This window comes from Solanum dulcamara, chromosome 4, assembly GCF_947179165.1.
Source record: "Solanum dulcamara chromosome 4, daSolDulc1.2, whole genome shotgun sequence".
In the NCBI taxonomy this organism is placed as follows: Eukaryota; Viridiplantae; Streptophyta; class Magnoliopsida; order Solanales; family Solanaceae; genus Solanum; species Solanum dulcamara.
In genome coordinates this window covers 23,817,969-23,842,453 of record NC_077240.1, presented here as the reverse complement: position 1 = coordinate 23,842,453, position 24,485 = coordinate 23,817,969, and the positions used below count along the sequence as shown (strand labels likewise).

Genomic DNA, 24,485 nt, shown 5'->3' with positions numbered 1-24,485 from the left:
AGACACATTTATGTATTATGCCTAATTTAACGGAAGCTAGTCAAAATTGTATCTAACCTATTAAGTATGCTTTACTTATACACTTCATCTATCTAGTGGTCCCTCAAAACCCAACCTGTTGTTTTCTAGCCTAAAATTTTGTGAATCTCTACATAATTTCGTAGACACCATATAATTGGTTCATGTGGAACTTTAACTATAATACTAGCACTATCAAACAATGTGGAAGGAAGCTTTTCAATATGTTAGAGTGGGTTAGAATTCCACATTGGTTGCGGAATGGACCGGTAGTTTTAGGTAATCCTCCCCTCATGAGCTAACTTTTGAGGTTGAGTTAGGTTCAAGTGCTATATCTTTACACAATACATATTATTTTTCTAATGAGAGTATAAGTAGTCACACTTTCCTTTCTGGTTGTTTGGAAAAAAAACCCATCACAAATCCAAAGCATAACAATGAGCATGTGGTGGTTTATAACAGCATTCACCATTAATACTTTCTTTTATTCCCCTGCTTATGCTTATGATAACAGCCCTCTACAGGACATATGTGTTGCAGTTGAGGACTCTAAGGCTTCAGGTAAATCACCATTCTATATTATTTGTTTCGGAATGAGGCATAGTTTTTATTATCTGAATAGTATGCTTAGCTTCATTTTATTTCACGTGTGCAGTTTTTGTGAATGGAAGGATTCGCAAAGACCCACAGCTTGCAACATCGAATGATTTCTATTTTTCAGGACTTAATGTTAGTGGAAATGCAGTGCCTGGGTTTCGTTTTGCTGCAAAGTATGTGGATCTAAACAGCATGCCTGGACTTAACACTCTTGGTATGTTTCTTGGTCGTACTGACTTGGAACCTCAACACTCAACGTCTTGGTCTACTTCACACGCACCCTCGAGCTACTGAGCTGATAACTGTCCTGGAGGGTATTCTCTATACAGGATTTCTTGTCCCTGATGCTGCAAACTTCTTTAAGAGTTGTCTCTTCTCCAAAATCTTGAATCCTGGTGATGTGTTTGTGTTCCCGAAAGGTCTTATTCACTTTCAGTATAATGTGGGAAACAAAAAAGCTACTTATCTCTCTATTTTCAATAGTCAAAATCCTGGATTTGTCATTATTCCTAATTCAATCTTTGCTTCACATCCACCTATTTCGGATGACGCTCTTGCCAAAGGCTTCCAGCTTAATAAGACAGAGATTGCAGTATCTCAAAAAAATTCTCTTAGGCTATATTATATGTCATTAAAAATATGATTCTGTGATTTCCGAAAGTTGGTTGCAGCGCAATAGCTGGTCACCGGCGTCTTATGAAAGCATTGGAATAATACTTTACTCAATAACTCCTAATAAATCAAGTGGCAATGTATGTAACTATAATATTTCATTGCAATATAATGAATATGCACTATGTCGGCCATGCACCTTGTGTAATCTGAGAGTGTAATTGATATGCTTAATGGCTATATAAGTCCTTCAAAAATATCATTCTCCTGGAGCCAAATCGGTACCCCTTTTTATATGTTTGAGCCAGGGAGAATTTTAACAGAATTTCCATCTTTGGGTCTGTCTCCTCAATTTCTTTGCTCTTTCATTTTCTAACTATTAACTCACCCTTGTCATGTAGCCTCCTATATATAGCTCCTTGGTAGCTGCCTTAGAACAAACTCTTCACCCATCTTGTTGTCCCAGCTCTTCCTTCTTCCGTGAGTTTTATTGCATTGTTGCCTAGTAGAAATGTCTGCGTCCCTAGCCGCATTTGCAAAATATCTATCCAGCATTTCTTCCTCTTCACCATCCTCAAACAAGTCTTCACCTTGTCGATTATATGGAGAGACAACACTTGTTCCAACAAATCGTATCTACTTATTAGTGTCAATATATAGGAGTTAAGAGACTTCAATAGACCTGTATTCGAACTTACAAGGGATCTAGGAGTTGTCTATCCAATTTATCCATACTAAGACATTTATTCCAGGAAGCAATTCATCCAAAACTAGCAACTTTTATTGGTGCTTTGGCCTTCCAAAGCATCTTCCAAGGCCATGAATTCTCCCATTAAGTAGTTTGTTTTTGAAGAAAATTGTTGCAACGTTTAACATAGTATTTCTTATCACTACTGGCTGTCCAGATCTGAGCATGCACCCTTGCTACTAGCTACCATTCAAGACTATAGGCTCTAAAAGATTTAAGTAGTTCAATTAGTACAGGAAAACGCTTTTTGATACTGATTTTAGTGCATAACAATGTAAAAATATTGCATTCATTTGAAGGAAAACAAATTCAAAATTGAATCTAATTCTTCTTCTTTGAAATTTGAGTTTGTAACGAAAGATTTTAGTGAAATCTGAAGGTTCAAATTTGCTGGTGGATACTCGAGGATTACGATGATCACAAAGTTTCAACATCATGGATGTTGAAGACATTTCAAAGCTCTTTTTTTTATTATGTTTATTAATAAATGGAGATAAATAAAATTATGTTCATTTAGATTTAGATAGTAAAACAAATAGTCTCAATCAATTAGATGTACATTCAGATTTAGATGAAAGGATATGGGTCATGAGATTTGGCTCCTCTCTATTTTTTCCAAGTTCTTATTTGGATGAGAGACACATGTCATAAATTTAAATCAATGATTGAAATCTACTAAATTAAAGATAAAACTTAATCATGATTAAGATAATAAATATTTTATGGTTAAGACTTATCTTTAATTTATTAAATCTCAATCATTGATTTAAATAGTTAAAATTTGGGTGACACGACGATTGATGAGGTGGGTACTGAATTTTGGTTTGTTCTACGGTGAATGGTCAAAATTGTACCTAACCTATTGCAATATGTTTTACTTTACGTTTTGTCTATCTATTAGTCCCTCAAAATCCAACCTATTATTTCTCGCCTAAAATTACCCTTCTTCCTAATGGAATAATCTGTGAATCTCTATGTAATTTTGTGACACCATATAATTGGTTCATGTGGAACTTTAACCCTATACTAGCCCTACCAAATAGTGTAGATGCAGAATTTTCAATACATATTATTTTTTCTCTTATATTTTTCAACTAGATGAGAGTATAAGTAGTCACATCTTTTTGGTTGATTGAAAAAAAATCATAACAAAACCGAAGAATAACAATGAGCATGTGATGGTTCATAACAACATTAGCTATTATTGCTTTCATTTCTAATTCCCCTGCTTATGCTTATGATAATAGACCTCTACAGGACATATGTGTTGCTCCTGTTAAGGCTGCAGGTAAATCTTCCTTCTATAATACTTATTTGTTTCGGAATGAGGCATAATTTTCATAAATATGTTGTATAATCTGAATAATATGCTTAGCTTCATATTAATATTTCACCTGTGCAGTTTTCGTGAACGGAAAGATTTGCAAAGACTCAAAGCTTGCAACACCAAATGATTTTTATTTTTCAGGTCTTAATGTTAGTAGAGATGCGTACCCCGGGTTTGGTGTAACTATTGTGGGTGTAAAGGACATGCCCGGATTTAACACTCTTGGTATTTCTACTTCTCGTGCTGACATTGAACCACAAAGTCTTTTTTCCATTTCATACGCACCCTCGAGCTACTGAGCTGGTGACTGTCTTGGAGGGTACTCTGTATGTAGGAATTATTCTCCCTGATGCTGCAAACTTCTTTAAGAGTCGTCTCTTATCCAAAATATTGAATCCTGGTGATGTGTTTGTGTTCCCAATAGGTCTTATTCACTTCCTGTATAATGTGGGACACAAAAAAGCTACTCTATTTGGCTCTTACAACAGTCAAAATCCTGGACTTATCACGATTCCTAGTTCAATCTTTGCTTCAGAACCGCCTATTATGGACGACATTCTTGCTAAAGGCTTCCAGCTTAATAAGACACAGATTGCAGAACTTTGAAAGAAATTCTCTTAGGATATTTATATATTATATGTCATTAAAAATATGATTATGAGACCGTTTGAATTGGCTTATAAGCTGTTTTCAGCTTTTTTTTGAGTGTTTGGCTGACCAACTTAATGTCATTTTGTGCTTAAAATAAGCCTCAATAAATAGTTTGGTTTATTTGGATGACCTACTTTTTTTTTTAACTTATAAATAGTTTTCAACTTATAAGCTGCTTAAAAATAATTTAATCCAAAGAAGCTATATGTTAGCTGCTCCCCAGCGCGTCTTATGAAAGGGTTGGAATAATACTTTACTCAATAACTCCTAAATCAAGTTGCAATCTATTAACTATATATAATCTTTCTTGAGTAATATATTTATTCCATGAAGAATGAATATATACAATATGAAGCTTATTATGTTAATATTTAGCTTGATGGCATCTCTATTTTTTTGTTGATCGGTATTTCAAGGAAGTACTCCGATTAATCGAATAAGTTGTTAAAAAAATTAAACTTGTAGAATCCAATATTACTTTTTCTATATTTTGAATAACAATCCTACATAAACCTTAAAGAATTAAAATTAAGAGATAAATGATTAATTTTTCTTAATACACATTTTAAATTACAATATATAATACATAAAGAAGGTTCATGTAATTAAGACAAATCAGAGGTGAAAATAAGATATTCAATTTGGTATGGATAATATTTTAGGATGCTAGATTACTTCTTCAAATATATATAGTAAAGTAGCTGGTGAATTTCACTTGGTATTTTTTTATTATTTTAAAAAGTAAGTAAAAACACAATCATACACATTAAAAATTTAAATACAATAAAATTTAAATAAAATCTACTAACAATGGAAAAGAATAATAATATATAGCATAGTCTCTACAATATTTCTGAGTGATGAATCAAATATCCTATATAAATAAACAAAACATTATAAATAAGTGTTTTATTAACCATAAATAGATAGTCAAAAGAATATTTCAGGACTCTGATCAAGCAATATTAATTTTATTGCTGCCCAAGAAAGAAGGATATTAAGAGCCTGTTTGGATTCACTTATTTTAGGTGCTTTTAAGTTTAGTGTTTGAGTAAAATTAAAAAGTATTTTTAAGTATTTATTTTTAAGTCAAAACAACAAAAATAATTCAAAAGTCATAAGTTAGAAATCCTAACTTATGACTTTTGGATTAAGCAATAAGTCAATCCAAATAGACTCTAAATCATTTAACACCGGATGAAAAAATATATTAGACCAATTAATAGGTTTTGAAGAGTAATGAAAATTGTCACTATTTACGCTTCGTCTATCTATTTATTGGTTCTTAAAAACCCAATCTTTAATTGGTGCATGTGAAACTCTTAACCCTATACTAACCCTATCAAATAGACTAGTGCAAAATTTTCAATACTTTTTTTAAAAATTTTAGTTTAAATTTGGACATGAAATTTGAAGTCATGAGTTTAAATCAGCATTTTTAACATGTAATTTGGGATCATAATTTTAAATCTCAAATTCTTCAAAAAGCATGATTTAGAATTTCAATTCGTGATTTCAACTTTTTAAAATGTAAAATTCGACCCATAAATTTATACAATTTTGTCAAAAAAAAAAGACCCACCATTTTAAATTTTACAAAATGAGACTCATGTTCAACGTGAATAGATTGTTTGTACCAGTCAAAGGATTATATAAAAAAATAACCAGATACTACTATGAGTGACTAGTGGATCTTTATAAAATTATTGTATTTGGAAGTTTGTAATCACAAGCATTTAGTTAGAAAAGAAACATGGAGATATGCAATTTGTCAATGCGGTAGCATATTTCAAAATTTTTATTTATGAATTATGATTTGCTCATTTTGTAAGATTGTATAAGAATTGAGAAATTTTTGATAGTTTTCACAACTTATATAGTATTCATGTTAATTAAAAAAAATACAAATTAAGAAACTCAAATTGCATCCAAACAAATCTTCAACTTCCTATCAATATGATTTTAAATCATTAATTTCATATCACATGTCCAAACAAAAGACTATCAAATTGTATATTAATATTAGTTTTTCTTTAAGGAGTATGTAATGAGATATCATCTCGATATCATTTTAGCTGCTCTTTTTACTATATGATAGTGTGTGAAATTTTTTGTTATTATCTTTCTTCTTTTAGTATGTTATTTTCAAAATTCTTTTTTGTAAAAAAAAAAAACTGCTCCAAGCTATCAAGTTTAAGCTGTTTATGTACTATTGAATAATTGTAAAGAATTACAAATTTTCAAATTAACAACAATCTAGTTAAATACAAATTGTAAATAGTATCACTGTTAATTTAAACGTACATCATCAAGTGCTTGTAATTAGTGACATTATTTTATTCTTAGCTTAGCTTTTAGCAACGACTATATTATATTTTCTAGGGTTAATTTTAGAGACAACCTTCCAGATTTGACTTCGTAATACTAACCTTCTTAGTGGTTTGAGATATTACATTCACCATTCTTATTTTTATGTTTTTATAACGAAGCTAATTTAAATAATAAATTATTTATAATATTCCAAAATTACTCCTATTGTCACCTTATTGTCACCTTTTATTAATTCTAGGCTTTTAAACATAAACCTCTTCCCTTCTTTTTTTTCAAAACTAAAGAAGATTTCAAGGACTATAATAGCTTGATATTCAAATGAAATATTTATAATATTCCAAAATTACTCCCATTGTCACCTTTTGTTAATTCTAGGTTTTTAAACATAAGCCTCTGATCTTCCTTTTTTTTTTTCAAAACTAAAGAAGATTTCAAGGACTAATAGCTTGATATTCAAATGAAATATCGAATTCCTTGGCATGTGTTTTTGTCATGCCACCTCTGCAGATTTCAAGAGCTTGGATGTGTTCGGTACGTAGGAAATTGTTTTTTCATACTTAATTTAAATGATAAAAAAAAATTCATAGATTAAAGATTGGAAAATGTATTTTTTAGAAAAATAAGTGGATTTCTTATTTAATTTTTTTGTGTTTGTATATAAGCAAAAAAATATAATTTTTAAAAATATTTATATATAATATAGACAAACACTATGGAAGGTGGATGTGGAGTTGTCACGACCCAACCCATCAGGCCGTGCGGGCTCCTACCTAACACATAAATAGGAGAACCATCAATCCCTTAAACGAAAATAACATGCGAAGTTTAATAAAATACCTATAACAACCCTAAGAGTCAGGAATACGCCATAATTGAATTATCAAAACTCTAAGGTTTATTACAAGAAATATTCTAACACCCCCATGGATACTAGCCTAAACAAGTATAAGAGCTTATAAAGAAACAGAGTATATATATAATAATGACACAGGTCCTACCATAAGGAAGGAAGAATAGAAGCTATTGGAAAATCATCTTTGTCTTCATCTAAGAAACATCACTAACCCTGCAACCAGACTATGTCAAGTGACATAGCAAGAGTAGTATCATTACAAACAACACATACTGATAGGCATCATTGGTAAACGTGAAACCTACCGCATAATATAAAGAAATCAACAAGAAGAAAACATGCTCTTGAGGAATACACCGCCAAACCTTTATGCACAATCTCTTATCATTCCCATTAACCTCTAAATATTCTTCAAGCCTAACATTTATCCCTTCTAGTTGATCCGCTGCCAACTCTAATACAGATCAAGGCCTAGCCCTTTTAACACATAGAGGAGTTTCTGAACTACGGGTCACCTCAGTCTAACCAGTCTACTTTCCTTAAGCTTTCACACCAACACCTGACCCTAAAATATTTAGCATCTCACTTGCAAGAGAGTGACATTTAGGTGGACTAAGGCTCATCTTTTAACTGTACCGGCCCATCATGTGAGGGACCTAACCTGCTATGGAGGACTCGCCATAAAGGGATTTCTCCCGCTAGGACGGCCTGCCCTAAGGTAGAACCTCCAAACTCTCTCCCAATCCCCCCTTAACACATGTAACAACACGAGACCATCAATACCTGACTTTAAGTCACTAATCTCACTCAACAACACATCAATTGCTCTCCACTTTCTTATTCACGACCTCATTCCTACTATACAGACGTATCTAACAATCATAACATAATTAGATCATGCATATACAAAAACACATTACCAATTTATCATTTCAAGAGAAATATGCAGTCTCACAGTGTCAATCTCAAATACAACAGTTCACATAGTAATACTTGGACCTTCGGTCCTTTCATATCAATTATTATACAGGGTGGGCATGCTCAATTATAATCGGGTTAGTTTCTCTATCTTCACACATATAGTCAAGATCAATTCACAGATGACAGTCACGCAACGGTTCTCTCATGGAACTCATACCCAAACTGTTAGTTTGTGTCGAAACATGACATTCGATCTAATATATATATATATATATATATATATATATATATATAGAGAGAGAGAGAGAGAGAGTGTGCGCGCGCGCGCACGCGCGTGTATGTGTTGGAACGTGACACTCAATCCAATAAGTATATAGATGTCGAAACATGACACTCGATCCAATAAGTATATATGTGTCAGAATGTGACACCCGATCTAATATGTATATATGTCGGAACGTGACACCCGATCCAATATATGACAATCACAATCACAATCTAGAACAAATAGTTCACATACTTGCACAATCAAGTAACAAGTTCATTGCATGTAACTAATCACAGTAGTTATTTCATTAAGTTTCATTACATCTTTCCCTTCTTTAACAATATTTCGTCAATCCTTTTTTATTCAAAACATCACTTTTAATAGAGCAAGTTCAAGATTATAGATTTCACGGTCTTGGAAATTGTAAACCAATCACAACAACATATAAATCACCCAAACATATCAACAACAACATAAATGTATTATCCATGAATAAAACTAGATTATATGTGTTTTATAAATTATTCTCGCTAATATGTATTAAAACTGTATTATAAATGAATAATAAGTGTCTAGTGAAAAAAATATCATTGCTATAAATGATAAATATTTTCTTAATATAGTATATTTATGTAAGTTTCTCATTTATTTAGGGGTGTCAAAATCAAGCCCAATTCATCTAATTCGTCCAATTCGTTTAAGTTTAGGTGGGTCAATGTCAATCCATTTCAACCAAACTCATTTTAGTCTAATAAGAATTGGGTTGATATCATGTAGCCCAAATTGATTCATGAGAAATTTTGTCAAAATATTTATTAAAAATAAATTTTTATTTGATATATTATATATAGTCATAATAACAAAAAAATTTATTAGGTGCTAAGAATTAATAAAAGAACAAATAAAGCAAGTTAAACCTTAGTAAATATTGGGTGGGTTAAGTTATGACCCACATTTTAGTCCATTTTTGAACCCAACTCATTTCATCCCAAGTAGTTTTTGAATGAGTCAATAACCCGCTCATTGATTAACTCAGTCCAATTTGATCTGCTCAAATTTAGCTCAATCCGCCTATTTGATTGATTTAGCACGGATAAATCTTTTAGCTAAAGAAATAAAAGAAATTATTGCTAATCCTATTTAGTGATGAATTAGTGATAAAATATCATAAATTTTTGTTAGGTATACCAGGATAAGTCTCATGGGGTTTAAGGGTTTTTCCGAAATCGACATTGAGATTTGGCAGAGAAATCATATTCATCTGGGTGACATGTCGATGATGCGGGAAGTTATAATCAGATTATATATAACTAAATGCTAAATATGCTAATTAGATAGTGCAAAAATACTAAACTTTGGTTTATTTTACGAAGAATCGTCAAAATTGTACATAACCTGTTTATGTTTTACTTTTATCTCTATCTATTGGTTCCTCAAAACCCAATCTATAATTGGTTCTATACAATAGTCCTACCAAATAGACTCGTGCAAAATTTTCAGTACCCATTGTTTTTTTCTCGTATAAGTAGTCACACCTTTCTAGTTGTTGGGAAAAATTATAATAAACCCAAAGCATAACAATGAGGATGTGGTGGTTAATAACAACTTTAGTCATTACTTCTTTCTTTTCTAATTTCCCTGCTTATGCTTATGATAACAACCCTCTACAGGACATATGTGTTGCAGTTAAGGACTCTCAGGCCTCAGGTTAATCGTCCTTCTATGATACTTATTTGTTTCGGAATGAGGCTTAGTTTTTGTATATTTATGCTCAACTTCATTTTATTTCACGTGTGCAGTTTTTGTGAATGGAAAGATTTGCAAAGACCCAAAGCTTGCAACAGCAGATGATTTCTTTGCTTCAGGTCTTAATGTTAGTGGAAATGCAGTGCCGTTGGTTGGTATTACTGTCACTTTTGTGGATGTAAACAAGATGCCTGGACTTAACACTCTTGGTATGTCTATTGCTCGTTTTGACTTGGAACCACAGAGTATTGCTCCACTTCACCTGCACCCTCGAGCGTCTGCTCTGATAACTGTCCTGGAGGGTACACTCTATGCAGGATTTCTCGCCCTTGATCCTACAAACTTCTTTAAAAGTCGCCTCTTCTCCAAAATCTTGAATCCTGGCGATGCGTTTGTGCTCCCACAAGGTCTAATTCACTTCCAGTATAATGTAGGAAACAAAAAAGCTACTTATCTCTTTTTTTTTAACAGTCAAAATCCTGGAATTGTCATGATTCCTAGATCAATCTTTGCTTCAGAACCACCTGTTCCTGACGATATTCTTGCCAAAGGTTTCCAGCTTAGTACAACACAAATTGCAGAAATTCGAAAGAAATTCTCTTAGGCTACATTATATGTCATTAAAAATATGACTCGTGTGTTTTCTGAAAGTTGTTTGCAGCGCACTGCTCACCAGCGTTTTATGAATACGTTGGGATAACACTGTCACTCTGTAACTCCTAAAACAAGTGGTAAATCTGTGTAACTATAATCTCTCATTGCAATAATATACTAATGAATACGCATTATATTAGCCATGCACCTTGTGTAATCTGAAAGTGGAATTGACATACCTAATGGAGCCAAATTGGTACCCGGCCCCTCTAAATATATGTTTTAATTCAGTTGGTTGAACTGAATTATAATTGACTGTGTTAATAAATAGACGGGCAATTGCCCTTTTTTATATGTTTGAGTAAGGGTACAAAACAAAAAGACTTGTTAGTAAACTGTCTTCAAAAACAGTAAATCAGTAAAGTTTTATATATTGGGAAAACATAAACTTTTATTTAGAAAAACTTTTAATTTGTTTCGTCGTTCTTCTCTTGCGCGTTAGAAGTAGAAGAAGTTATACCTAATGCTTCATGTCCTAAAACTGTGACAGATACTTGCTATTTGCTTAGCATTGAAATGATCCTTTCCATTGTCAACGAGAAAATGTTCAGATGGAACTGAAATTCACACGAACCATTAGAGTAGATATATTATTATCAAACCATTCCAACTATTACATTACAATCTATATTTTTCATTTTAGTCAATCGATCAACTGCAGGCACCGATGCGATCCCAATTTGCAAATGCCCCATCTGACCCAAAGCTAAGGTCCTTACCAATCCTGGTTGATTTAATGGGACCAGGTGTGCCTTTTAAGCATGGCGATCTTTGTGAGAACCCTGTCATACTGCCAATCCTACTTGTGACCGTGGCATCGCTGTTGATAGAAGATATGGGAGATAGTTTGTACTTGTAGGGAGAATTAATCTCAGAGTAGACATCAGTATTGATAGGTCTTAGCCTAGGTGAACTCATTGATCTTGCTTTTGCTTTTGCAGATTCAGTAGCTGCCATGTAGGTTGGAATCGAAGGAGAGCCCATAAAAGTATTGTCGTGATCCCCACTTGATTTCTGTCTTCTGTGGTGAAATGATCTTCTTGGAACATATACTGGAGAAACCAATTCTTGATCTGTATGGTATTGTCTTAGAGAAGGCTTTGATTTCATTTCTTTTCTCTCGAATTCTTCTCTGTTTCTTGCTGAGAAAAGCGTGTCCACGTTTTTAAGGTCATCTCTTTTAGCCAGCTGAGCATCTACCCATTGTTCTAACCAGTATCGCCTTCTTCCATTTACGTCTGATTCTGTTGACCTCTGCAAATGAAAATACCCCTTATGAAATAATTCATAGTATGTTTAATAAATATGATCAAGGTTTTGAGAAATTGATAAGATACTTACTCGATGGCTTAACCAGTATTCTCTTATACGTTCTCTCTTGATCGCAGCCTCCCTTTTGCTTGAGAACATCTTGTTTGCTTCATCCTTAGATAAATATCGATTGTCCCACCTTTTCTGGCTGTTTAGATCAATCTGCAGAATTATATGAATCGAATAAGCTGGAATAGTTTATTATATCTTAAAGTGGGAGATGATTATCTTGTGAAAACTGCTCTCATCATCATAAGAATTTCCATCTAGCTCCATTGGAAGATCACATCTCAGTTGTGGAGTTTATTTTTAGCTATCCTAGGCATGAGTTGAACTATACCTTTCTCCACTCTAGAGGCGGACTACACGAAAAATCCCTAAAAAGTTACCCCTTGCAATTTGGTGTTCTGTTTGGACAGAAAGAAACAACAGAACTTTTGAAGGTAAACAGATAAAGAGTCTTGCTAGCTTTTCATTGCAAACTAATTGATGTACATCATCCATATATCATGTTAGATTTGTCTAGAGCATTGCACAACTTCTTACCTTGATATCTTTCTCTCCTAGATCCAGCGACGTATTTTCTTGACAATGTAGTGTAGTTTTCACCTGACTGTCACATCTCTTTGCACAGACTTCGGATTGAATGTTTACAATTGACTGCAATGACTTGAGTGTAGCAATAGCCTGACGTCGAACAGCCCTACCCCGAACAATAGCTTGAAGCCTCACTAGTCCCTTTAGTGCTCTCAAAGCTTTCCTTGCCTGAAAATTGAACTCATTGATGAAAAAATATTTCCTTGTGATTGTAGAGAATTGACGATAACTGAAGATTTCAAACATACAAGATAACCGCGAAATGCTGTCTGAATTTTGATGGCAGCAAGATTTTCAATTCTTCTCACATAGAGGTAGAAGTAGTCTGTTTCTTGTCCATGAAGATTCAATTTTGACAATACAAGAGTTTCATTTTTAGGCTCGTGGATAGACTCAGCACCGTCTTTAAAGGATGCGATTTCAGCTTGAACCTTTGGAGTTTCAGCATCTGCATTAGATTCATTAATTGTTTCAACATCAACATTTATAGCATGCTTGCTCTGCTTCTCTTCTGCTTTCCGGAGTTTCCTTTCCCTTGGTGGTGACAACGCCAAGGTCGCCACCAATCTTCTAATCTTTAGCCTTGTAAATACCCATCCTTTCCTTTTTCCCTATTGATACAATAGCTGTGCAATGTCAACGAAAGTTGGATATACAAGTGCCTATGTTATTATGGAATCTACTAGAAATTGATTTTATCATTTTTAATGTTACAAGTAAAGTCATTTTACCTTTTCTAATCTTGATTCTGAATCCGAAACGAAAATTTTCTTCAGCAAGTTGAACCAGCTTTTCTTCTTTGCCATGAATTTACAACTACCTCATGTGAGTAATTTAAAACAGAGAATGGACACTTGGAAGAAGCAAGATAATCTTTTTTGGGAGTAATTTAAATATAAGAATACAAAAAAGGAAGTTTCAGTAAGTTGCCCTGTTAAAATAGAAGATCTATTGGTAACAGAGCCTTTGGGAATTGAAACATATTTTCAGGAGAATTTACTAAGATTAGCAGGCAGTTCACACCAAAAAAGATATCATAGATTTTCTCATTCATTTCTAAAAAGTAACCAAAATCTTCTGAAGTAAGCAACTCTACTGAACTAGGACACTAGCTTTAAAAGGCCCACCAAAGAAAAATAAAATAAATAAATAAATAAATGAAGCCCTCTTCATAATGGAAACAGTGGAAATACAAGACATTAGAATAAGGTGTATGCTTTTCTTTTATTCAATAATAATTCACATTTCTTTTCTCTATCTTCTTTATGATGAGTTTCTCCTGTTTCAACATGTGGGCTTTTCACCCGAGGGAGGTAGTGTGATGGATCAGATCCCTTAATCTAAAAATCTCCAAGGTTTCTCGTTCAAGTTTTGAAAATGAAAAAAATCCGAGTAATTAACACTCATTTTGGTAGATTCTATTATGGGGTGGAAGTAGAAGTTCACGTACGGTTCGATTAAACCCAATAACTTTTATTTGAACAATATACTTGTATTTAAAAAAATTCATTAAACACGTATGTTATTTAAAGTCATAACACATAGATAAGCATATTAACTTGGCCTTAATTGACAATTAAACATTTCAATTTTGAGACTACACATCTACACATCGCAATTCGTCATTGTGTAATTCGTGGACATCTGAGCTGACATGACACATAAATTTAGGGATTGTATAGATGATCATTTTGTAAGCTGAAGTGTTTAATTGACAGTACAACTGAGACTAATTAAGATGTGTAGATGTGCATCTTCAAATGCCAAGTTGAAATATTGGTGTATGTATTATACCTATTTTAAATCTAGAACCTAATCATTAGTACTTAGGGAAAAAAAACATATGGGCCTTGCAAGTGATAGAAGTGTGGAGGGAGAGGCCTTTCACATTCATGGAGGGAAACCTGATGGAGTATGAATTATGATATCTTTATGAGGTACTGGGGTTTTTACAGCTGCTATTTTGTTTTCTTCAGCTACAATTGACATGTTCGAATGTTTGATAGACATTACTGACACTACCACTTAGCTCAAGTGGGGTATACACAACAGATACCAAAACATGATCATATGTTTACAATATTAACTGACGTAATAATCAAAAATATATTTGAATTATCGTTTTTTCGCAAATTTTAAATTTCAATTATTAATTATTAATTATTTTTCTTTTTTTTTATCTAAACGATGATGATAGTTCAGGTAGAAAAATGGAATAACTGATAGATGAAAGTGAAATTCATAAATAAAGGAATGAATTAAGTGTGTTTTTGACCGATTTAAGTGTGTTTTTACCGTTAATCCATATTAATAATGGAAGGTCTGGATATTCTGTCAAACTGATGCTATCATTTCTGTCGTTTTCATATGGAAATCTTTATCTTGAATTATAGTTGTAATATAATCTTTTGAAGCAAAAATAAATATAGGATGGGGGTAGTTAAGAGATTTGAAGACCTTTTTTTTTGGGGGGTGGGGGTGGGGGTGGGGTGGGGGATAGTATTGGAGTCATAAAAAGTATGTGGTATGGGCTGTGGGACCATGTTCTTAATTTCAGATATCTGGATTCTTGTACAACTAATTAATACAATAATTATTAATATGATTGTGAAAAAATTTCAATAAAAAGGGAGAGCATGTGAGTTTAATTTTTTTTTATTTTACTAATATTATAAATGACTGCTTGGTGTCTTAGTAATAACTTTTTTTTTCATGACAAGAATCGTTATAATGTGATTTTGAAAAGGATTGGAATTGAGACGAAATCATTAATAATGTATGATTCTGAAAAGTGACACTGATGTCTGCCTATCCATACTACAAAAAGTAGTTTTGATGTGCTAGCTTAACATATAAATTGATGACATGATACACCACTTTGTAATGCACACTAGTTTTAATTGAATGAAGATTATTCCTAGGATATAAAAAACCAAAGGAAGAAAAAAGGTTGGATTGGAGACTACGACTAGCTAGTCTAGTTCCCTCTTGCATAAGTTTGGCACGTAGATATGATCGATCTATAACAGAATTCAAAATTTAAAATTTATGAGTTCGTATAAAAATATCAAATTAATGTACAACAATAATTAATTGCTTATATAGTTCATATATTTACAACAACAATAATAATATATAATTCCAAAAGTAGAATTTCGGGAGAATGTTTAATATGCAACCTTAGCTAGGTAACTATTTCCAATAGACTTTCGACTATAATCAAATATTCAATAATATTCTTAATACAACAACAATAACATACAAAAAGTAATTCTACAAATAGGATCAGAAAATGATGTGTTGTTTCCGATAGATAATAACATTCTTAATATACATATTTACATATAATTTGAGCAAAAGCTAGAGAATTCTCCTATTTAGGCTCTAAAACTGTCACCATCCACTATAGTACTTGTAAGCAATGATATGGTGATGAATATGCAAAACAGCAATAGCAATGTTTCTTTATTCAACTTAACCATTATTACTACACCTTTTTCTTGGGAGGAATTAAATTATTGAAGGTGGTAGGGTAGTGGTAATGTGCCAAGGAGATAGAGAATGTGAAGAAGAAAACAGAGCAGGCTTGAGTGGTAATAAGGAATAGACAGCCTGTTGTTGGCCCTTCTTGTCTAGCCCACCATATGACAACTTTTACTTAATCAACTTATTAAATAAATGACTTGTCAAATAAAAACTACTCATGAATAAATGAAGTCACTAAGGTTTCTATTTTAGTTGATGACATGTGCTAATAACGATGTATATAATGTGTGTATATATATTGCATGAAAAGTATATCTATAATGTAATTTAATGCATATACACCATTTTATAAACATTCAATGTTTGTATACACAATATATATATAAAGAAGAAGAGATCACAGAGGAAACTGAAGGTGTGATTTGGGTTGAGAGACTGCAAAAGAGGGGGAGAGAGAGGCGATAGAGGAGGTTGAAAATGTTATTAGATTATGTAAATTTAGTTAGATTGAGTAAATATATTATTTATGTTTGCTTAGATATGTAATTTTTTTGTATAACTTTGTATGCGTAAGTTAACTCAGATATTTATGTTCCTAATCCCCACCCAACCTTACTTTACGAAATTTATTTTTTTAATTATTTTATTTTTCTTTTTAATCAATTTAAAAATATATATTATTTTTATATTTAGTAACTCTTTAATTCAAACATCTCAATTTACCTTTAACGGCACTTTCTAATAAAAATAATATGACGCTTAAATTTATAAAATTCAAAGAATTATTTTAATATATTGTACACATCTTTAATTTAAAATTATTAGACTTTACCTGGTTTGACAGCTAGAGCAACAAAAAAAACAACCAATATTACCCTCACTGAGTCCTAAACCTTTTTTAAAAACAAAAAAAAATTATAAAATATCTAAAACCCTTCTCTCTTTTGTTAATGCTGTTACTCTTCTTTTCTTGTTTTATCCATGTCGGCTATAAAGTGGCTAAAATGCTACTATACTGATTAAATATTTCTTTTTTAAAACTAATGCTTAGTACTAACATTTGAGAATTAACAATAAACTTTTCTCAAAAGTTCACTGTTAAACATTAGTTTGTTGTACTGGGTCGAAGGATTAAATAGATTGATTTACTATCGTCTAGCTGTGTGAGGGAATTATCTACGATTAATAAATCAAAAGTTTCGAATTTAAGCCTCATTGATAAAAAAAAAAAAATTGGAGCGCTATTTTCTTAATGGACCCTACACAATGGGAATTCAAACTAATCGAGTCATTTAGTACTGAATACTGGATGATTGTAAAAAAAAAAAAAAAACTGTAACTTGCTTTGGGACCTAAGTAAATAATTTTGCACGAACAAAGTAAATCTGCACCATGCTAATTGCTACTTGTTGATATAGAGGTAACAAGTATGACCTTATCCAATGTAGTTCATAAAGGTTGTGCACTAAATCTAGAAATTGATTCAAAATGTATCAAAAGTAGGAATCAAAATGTATCAAAAGTAGGATGCTTATCAACCAAGAAGACTGCAAAACAAGATTATAAAGAGGCCAAAAATAATACACAAGTAACATGTTAATTGCAGCATTTACGGATTCAAGTTCTAAGCATCTAGGTTACAACTCTTACTGATAACATGTCTCAAAGAGAAACCAAAACCCATCATTGAAATGACTACGCAAGATGATCTGCATAAATACACATCCAAAAGCTCCCGAAAAACCAGCACAAAGACACTTAGAAGGTGGTGCAATGCAGCCATCTAATCCAAATCTGATGAAGAGGGAGATTCTGAGTAGATTGATTCTTCATCATATTCATCTTCATTACTATCAATATCCGAGGATTCAGCAAGGTTATCCTCACGTTCATGGATCCAAGGGCTCCGAAAGTCTACAAGCTTTTCACATCTTACCTCAAGATCACCCTTCAGCTCCACATTCCAACACCCTTGGATTTCAAGGTGCGTTAGTGCCTTACACTGGGTGAGAATAGCATCAATGCCAGTATCACTCAACCGGTTGAAAGCAAGGTCAAGGCGCTGAAGACCTTTCATAGTTTCCGCTATAATCAGCGCCTCCTGATCGTTGATATCAGAAGCTTCAACACTGGTGGGCAGCTCCCAAAGAGGCATGTTTCTTCTGAGATGAGTCAAGGACTTGCACTGTTTTCCAAAAGCTTTCAGACCTTTCTCTGTGATCTTTAAACAGTAGCTGATGTCTAAGAAGGTTATATTAACCAAGGACCCTGCATGCTTTTCAACCACCTGGTCAGTGATTTCACTCATAGGGATTTGTAGTATCTTGAGACATCTTCCACTGCAAAAAAATATTGGTATACATACTCTCATAAGTTAAAATCATTAGAATGACCCCCTTGATTCAATCTAAGATAAAACACCATCAGTCTCACATAAACAAGGTTATGGGTAGGGATTATGCTATCCAATTAACATGACTAAGTGAAGTGCATGTAATGTTGGGTAGAACTTCTCGCGAGCCCATAATTGACTAAATAACATACAATTGGATGGCTTATAGTTATTCTCTATGTTGTCCAGACTCTCCAAAATTGTTGCCGCACCCATGTCGGATTCTCTAAAATGCACTACTTTTGGAGTATCCAACACGCACCTATCGACATTTTTGAAGAGTCCAAGCAACATAGGTTATTCTAACCTATGGCAAACATCACAAGAGAATTCATTAGCATAACTGAATCATAGTTTTGTTGAAACTGATAACTGAATCATAGTTTAGACAGTTCTGAGCTATTATGTGTCATTTCCGTGTTTGTTGCCTTTCTCCTTAAAAATGAAACTGGAAAATAAAAGCACCTTGGTACATATAGAAGACATATATTAGTGGAATAATAACGGCACGGCCAACCGAGCTAATTCATCACCATGGAATTTCATTTAAATTGAAAAGAGTAGCCTATCTGTTAAGTCTTTTAGTATGAATCAGGATTTAAATTGCCAAGGCATCAACTAAAAGAGTGCAATTCGTATTGAGGTTAGGCTCAGGCCCCCTCTGCCCCTTTTTGTTGAATACAACACGACCCAGATTTTAATCTGGGTAATTGAATAAAAAAAAAAGAGTGCAATTCGAAAATGAGGGTCTTTTGATAAAAACTCTGCATGACTAATCATCATTGGTTGTTTTCTTTTAGCTTTCACATTATGGCCAAACGCCCCTCAAACTTGGCTCAACTTTTCATTTTAGCACCTCAAATAGGGCTGGTACCTATTGAACCCTCCAACTTAATTTAAAGCGTACCTATTAAACCCCTCATAACTAACCACTCAAAAATATACAGAGAGTAAACTACACACACGGCGACATGGAAAATCTGACAAATAAAATAAGCATGTGGCTGTCCAACTAATTAAAGAAAAGATCTTCTAAACAAAAAGAATAAAACCTATTCCAAGACCTCAAACTTATTCCAAAACTTGACGGCTCCACACCCCATCGACTTCCCTATCATCTTCTTTTACAGCCATTTACCACCATAAATAACCTCTCTACTGCCAAAATGTCCGCACTCAGAGAAAAATCACAATCACAAACGATTTAATAATTCCTAAAACTGAAAATGCCGATCAACTAAAATAAAAATGAAGAAAACAACAACTCAATTTTGGTCTCCAGAAAAGGGGAATACAGAAAAGTTTAAACTTAAAGGGAAAAAATCATAGAATGTCTTATCTAATTCCAAGCTTAATAGAATAACTGTGGCAATTAACAAATTCTGTTCGTAAAGATATATTGTTACAGCTTTTTGGACTCCACATTCTGTCATGTTTAATTGAATGAGGAACTTTTGATAGAAAATATGGTTTAGAGCTTAGAAGGAAAAAGGGATTGAATGAGGTTTTAACATGCCATTTTCAGAGGTTAAAAGGTTATCAAGAAACTGATATTGTATTATCAAATAGGATTAGGAGTGAAATAGATTGTGTTTTTGCTGCTCTGGACCTAAATGATGGTGGAGAGGTGGTCGGGGCTGGTGGCATAGAAGGTGAAGGGGAAAGAGGAAGAAAGAAAAGAAATTTGAAAAAGAAAAAGGTTATATTTAAGTGATTCATGAGCTAATCACCAGTGAAAACCACTTTTTGTGCCACGTAAATTTTTGTGTTTAACAGGTACACTTTCAATTAAGTTCAAGTGTTCAATACGTACCGGTCTTAGTTGAGGTGTTTAAATGAAAATTGGAGTTGAGTATAAGGGGCCCCTTATGTATTTGGCCTGGGGAAATTATTTGCCCCTTTCTACCTTCTTGTTTCAAACTGTTTCTTTCTCTTTATTTTTATTTATTTATAGATTTTGTATAAGTTACACATCATATATTGAATGAATCATTTATAGGGGCTTTATCATCATGTATTTTTTATTTCAGAAGTTCTCAATACTTTTGTTAAGATTTTGGGATTCTTTTCCAGTGATTAACCGGTTCTTAGCCAGAGCCAACAACTAAAAACTTCCATCAATCTCATCTGTTGGGCCTCTGCATTACTCCATATGAGACACAAACAGGTTCCTCCTAATTGTATTAATCCATCAAACAAATTTCTCCATACACCAATACTCCAAGATCACTATTTCAATCAAACATGCCCTCTTTAAACCACAATAAGGGGGTGTCATCCTATGCTTTTGTAGGGGCAGAGCAGGGGCCAAAAGGGGCCAACATCAAAGTTAATTTTTTATATATATGGAGTAGATATAAAATCCAATTGGTTTAGTGTGTTTTACTTTTTTATATTTTGAATCAACAAGAACAACAACAACATACTCATTGAAATCCCACAAGTGAGGTCTGGTGAGGGGAAAATGTATGCAAATCTTACCACTACCTCATGGAGGTAGAGAAGCCGTTTCCGAAAAACCCTCGACTCAAGTGCAATAAATCCCAATATAAAGAAGAAGACAATGAAGAGAAATCGAAACAAGAACCAGTGTAAAAGTAGCCAAAACAACAATAAAATCATGTGATAATCAAACAGCCATAAATAACATACTAAACTAGACAACACTACACTACCTATTACCCTTCTACCCTAATACGAGTCCTCTACACCCTCCTATCTAGGGTCATGTCCCCAGAAACATGGAGTTGCGTCATATCCTGTCTTATGACCTCTCCCCAATACTTATTCGGTCTACCTCTGCCTATCCTTGTACCCTCTATAACCAACCTCACACCTTCTCATTGGTGTATCTATGCATCTCCACTTCACATGTCCAAACCATCTCAGTCTCGCTTCTCTCATCTTGTCAACCACAGAAGCCACATCCACCTTATCCCGAATATCCTCATTTCTAATCCTATCACTTCTAGTATTCCCACACATCCACCTCAACATCCTGATCTCCGCAACATGCATCTTCTAGACATGGGATTTCTCTACTGGCCAAGATTCAGTCTGATACAACAAAGGTGGTGTTTCCACCACTACAAGTTCGGCAAATAAATTCACCCAACAAACACACGTATATATAAAAATATGTTTATATAACAGATTGCTCGAAAATAATGCAAAGTTTTTTCTTTTTTCCTTTTTTACCCCTCTGTAGAACTAAATGACTCGGAGTATACTTACCATCCGAACAACCCATATTGTCAAATAATCCAAAGTAAATAGTACTCCCTCTGTCGCACCAATTTACGTGGCACCTTTCGAATTTTGAGATTCAAATAAGTTTATCTTTTGAGTGTAACGTTTCCATATGTCTTTTAATTATTTTCAATTTTCAATTGTCAATTATTGTGACTTATAGAAGTAGTTTTCAATTTTCAACTATATAAATTTTATTTCAAAAAACTTAAAGATTTTAATGCCCAAATTCAAGGTCTGACTCTCGAAATCCAAACAGTGCCACATAAATTGGGACGGAAAGAGTATGAATTTGGGACAAACTGGGTAGAAAAAACAGCAAGAAGAAGAATACCGGCTAGCAGCGAAGGAGAATCCGACATCGCCTAGACGGTAAGTAGAGAGTCGCCGGAATGTGGACCTGCTCCGGCGAACAATTTTACGGACGACAGGATCAATTAGGTGGGAACGGTTAGCAATGCAGCATCTCCGGCACCACTCTTCCAGATCAATCTCCGTCCAGCAGTACGGACCGGATACCGTCTCCATCCAATTCCGGCAAACTAACGCCACCGACCTCACCATCAACTCCGGCGGAACAATCCTTACGAAAATTGAAGCTAATATCTCCGGGCTTAACTCATCCCACTTACCTCCCGTAGTGCAAACGGCGCCGTTTTCGACTTTAACACATACCCTTTTGCTCGCACCATCCGTAAATTCCATTTCTGGACAAAGGGGTGTGTGAAGTTAAGAAAAGTAAGTAGTAGCTCTTCGAGTTTTCCGTTCTTGGGGGTTTTTGGTTTTGCTCGGAGAGTGTTTAGATGAGTGCCACGTGTCAAGACCTTCTTTCATAGTAACTCATCTTACGGCTGACAAATGTAACATCTGAATGTTCAGGGTTATCAATGTCAGATACGTGTGTGTAATTTTGTATTCCTTATTCATCAGCAATTTTACTACACATTGAGTGTTTCGCCCCAATTTTGCAAAATATTTGAAAAATTGTGTTTGTTTATATAATTTTTTATTACTTGACAAATATATTTGATAAAATTCTTAAGTTCCCAAGTTTTTAAGTTTTAAAAAAATTAGAACTTGGAAGTTTTACAAATTTAATCATAACCTCAAATTTTTATAATTTATAAAAACAACAATCATTTATTAATTTCAACTAAATATTTATTTACCAACTTACTTCATTAATATGACCAACCAATATCATTAATCCATCTTAAATAAAACTTATTTATAAAAATGTCCACCGACCCTCTTTAATGAAACTTCTCTCAATGAGCCAACAACCATATTTCTATTAAAGAAATGCGATATCATTTGCAAGACAACAGGGGAAGTAAAAGAGAGCCTAAGATTAACAAAGAGTTATTTAACTATAGTAATGACTCTCTGCATAATGTAATTGAAAAAATATTTGGTGCGTGGAAAAGTAGATTCAGAATACTACGATAAGGCATGAACAACTATGACTTAGACATACAGGTGAAAATAGTAATTGTTTGTGTCGTATTACATAATTTTTTGCGTGAAAATCAAAGCAGTGATGGAATATTCGCTGAATATGAAAGTGCTAATATAATCATTAATAAAAATGATGAACAATCGACTCAAAGTAACAATATTGCTCGTCTTCTCGATCATTTGTTCTAGAAATGAAATCTTGTTGGGAAGAGATTATTCATAGAATGTGGGAAGATTTTATAGAAGAATAGTTTGTTATTATCTTCTCCGAAAAAAAATAGTCTGAGTGACAAGATTAGAAAAAAGAATAATTTATTTTTAATCCGATTAATATATTGTTCTTGCTTATATGGTTATTTTGTTGTTATTGATTGCTATCAATTACTCCCTCCATATTAAGTGAATTTGTGAGGCAATACACACATATTAAGAAAAATATTTAAGGACATAATTTGAACCATACTTTTCACTATTGCCCTTTGTAAAATCAAAATATAACTTGCAAGTAGTGTGATTTATCTACTAAAAAACATAAAATTTCAATAAATAAAAGGGTAAATATGGAAAAAGCTTCAAACATCTATCTTAAACCTTGAACAATTCAATTATTTTGAGCAATAAAAAATCCCTCAAAAACTCACTTAATATGGAATGGAAGGAGTATGTTATAATTTTTTTTTCTTTACGGAACATGTTCATTATAAAATGATAACACAAACTTATGGGTATTTTTAATAATATTTAGAACTTACAAGTACAAAAAAATATTTTTTTAAAATTTCACCAAACCTTGAGAAAATTTGTGACCAAACGCATGTTGAAACTTTACCAAAGTTTCTCGCAAGAATAACTTGCCAAGATTATTTGGAAACTTGGGGCCAAACGACACCTAATTTAAAGCCGGATTCATAATTTAGAGGTCTAGAGTACCATGTTTTCAAAAGGATCGGAATTATAGGTTATGATTCGGGTTATTTATCTTTTGCAATTTTTATTGACAAAACGATTGAATGTTTATATTTAATAGAGATAAGTGTCAAAAACACACCTAAACTATTCCCTTTTTTGAGTTTCATACCTAAACTATTGAAAGTGTGAGTTTCATACCTAAACTATCATTTATTAGTTTGAGAAACACATCTCTCTCTTTTATTTCACTCTCATCATGGTATGAGTACTACACTTTTTCTTTCATTTAAAAAAAATTGTCATATCACACTTCATATGTACACTCATATTATCATGATTTTATTGAGTTTTTGGCCA

The 24,485-nt window shown here is 33.1% G+C and overlaps 3 protein-coding genes and 2 pseudogenes across 3 annotated transcripts; 3 read left to right on the top strand and 2 right to left on the bottom strand.

Annotated features, from left to right (window-relative positions):
• Positions 1-348: 348 nt before the first annotated feature.
• On the top strand, positions 349-1,258 carry LOC129884120 (putative germin-like protein 2-1; annotated as a pseudogene).
• A 1,884-nt stretch (positions 1,259-3,142) lies between these two features.
• LOC129884872 (germin-like protein subfamily 1 member 7) lies at positions 3,143-4,010 on the top strand (annotated as a pseudogene).
• A 5,896-nt stretch (positions 4,011-9,906) lies between these two features.
• LOC129884871 (germin-like protein subfamily 1 member 17) lies at positions 9,907-10,676 on the top strand. The gene is made up of 2 exons (XM_055959144.1): positions 9,907-10,033; positions 10,126-10,676. Exons 1-2 carry the CDS (start codon positions 9,907-9,909, stop codon positions 10,674-10,676), a joined length of 678 nt encoding a protein of 225 aa, XP_055815119.1.
• Positions 10,677-11,289: 613 nt separating this feature from the next.
• Positions 11,290-13,727, bottom strand: LOC129887029 (protein IQ-DOMAIN 11). Its single transcript, XM_055961968.1, has 5 exons — positions 13,366-13,727; positions 12,883-13,245; positions 12,584-12,802; positions 12,068-12,199; positions 11,290-11,980 (listed from the first exon to the last, which is right to left on the bottom strand). The coding sequence occupies exons 1-5, from the start codon at positions 13,438-13,440 to the stop codon at positions 11,378-11,380; spliced, it is 1,392 nt and encodes a 463-aa protein (XP_055817943.1). The 5' UTR covers positions 13,441-13,727; the 3' UTR covers positions 11,290-11,377.
• A 3,936-nt stretch (positions 13,728-17,663) lies between these two features.
• LOC129887028 (F-box protein FBW2-like) lies at positions 17,664-22,688 on the bottom strand. The gene is made up of 2 exons (XM_055961967.1): positions 22,096-22,688; positions 17,664-18,459 (listed from the first exon to the last, which is right to left on the bottom strand). Exons 1-2 carry the CDS (start codon positions 22,464-22,466, stop codon positions 17,904-17,906), a joined length of 927 nt encoding a protein of 308 aa, XP_055817942.1. The 5' UTR covers positions 22,467-22,688; the 3' UTR covers positions 17,664-17,903.
• Positions 22,689-24,485: the final 1,797 nt, after the last annotated feature.

Bases quoted from the DNA above. Each gene is read 5' to 3' on its own strand.
- LOC129884871 (XM_055959144.1), top strand. From the start codon at position 9,907: ATGAGGATGTGGTGGTTAATAACAACTTTAGTCATTACTTCTTTCTTT. The intron at 10,034-10,125 runs GTTAATCGTCCT...TCACGTGTGCAG, and splicing joins TAAGGACTCTCAGGCCTCAG to TTTTTGTGAATGGAAAGATT.
- LOC129887029 (XM_055961968.1), bottom strand. From the start codon at position 13,440: ATGGCAAAGAAGAAAAGCTGGTTCAACTTGCTGAAGAAAATTTTCGTT. The intron at 12,803-12,882 runs GTATGTTTGAAA...TTCAATTTTCAG, and splicing joins CAGCATTTCGCGGTTATCTT to GCAAGGAAAGCTTTGAGAGC. The intron at 12,200-12,583 runs GTAAGAAGTTGT...ATAATTCTGCAG, and splicing joins TAGGAGAGAAAGATATCAAG to ATTGATCTAAACAGCCAGAA.
- LOC129887028 (XM_055961967.1), bottom strand. From the start codon at position 22,466: ATGGAATTTACGGATGGTGCGAGCAAAAGGGTATGTGTTAAAGTCGAA. The intron at 18,460-22,095 runs GTATTCTTCTTC...ATTTTTTTGCAG, and splicing joins TTCTCCTTCGCTGCTAGCCG to TGGAAGATGTCTCAAGATAC.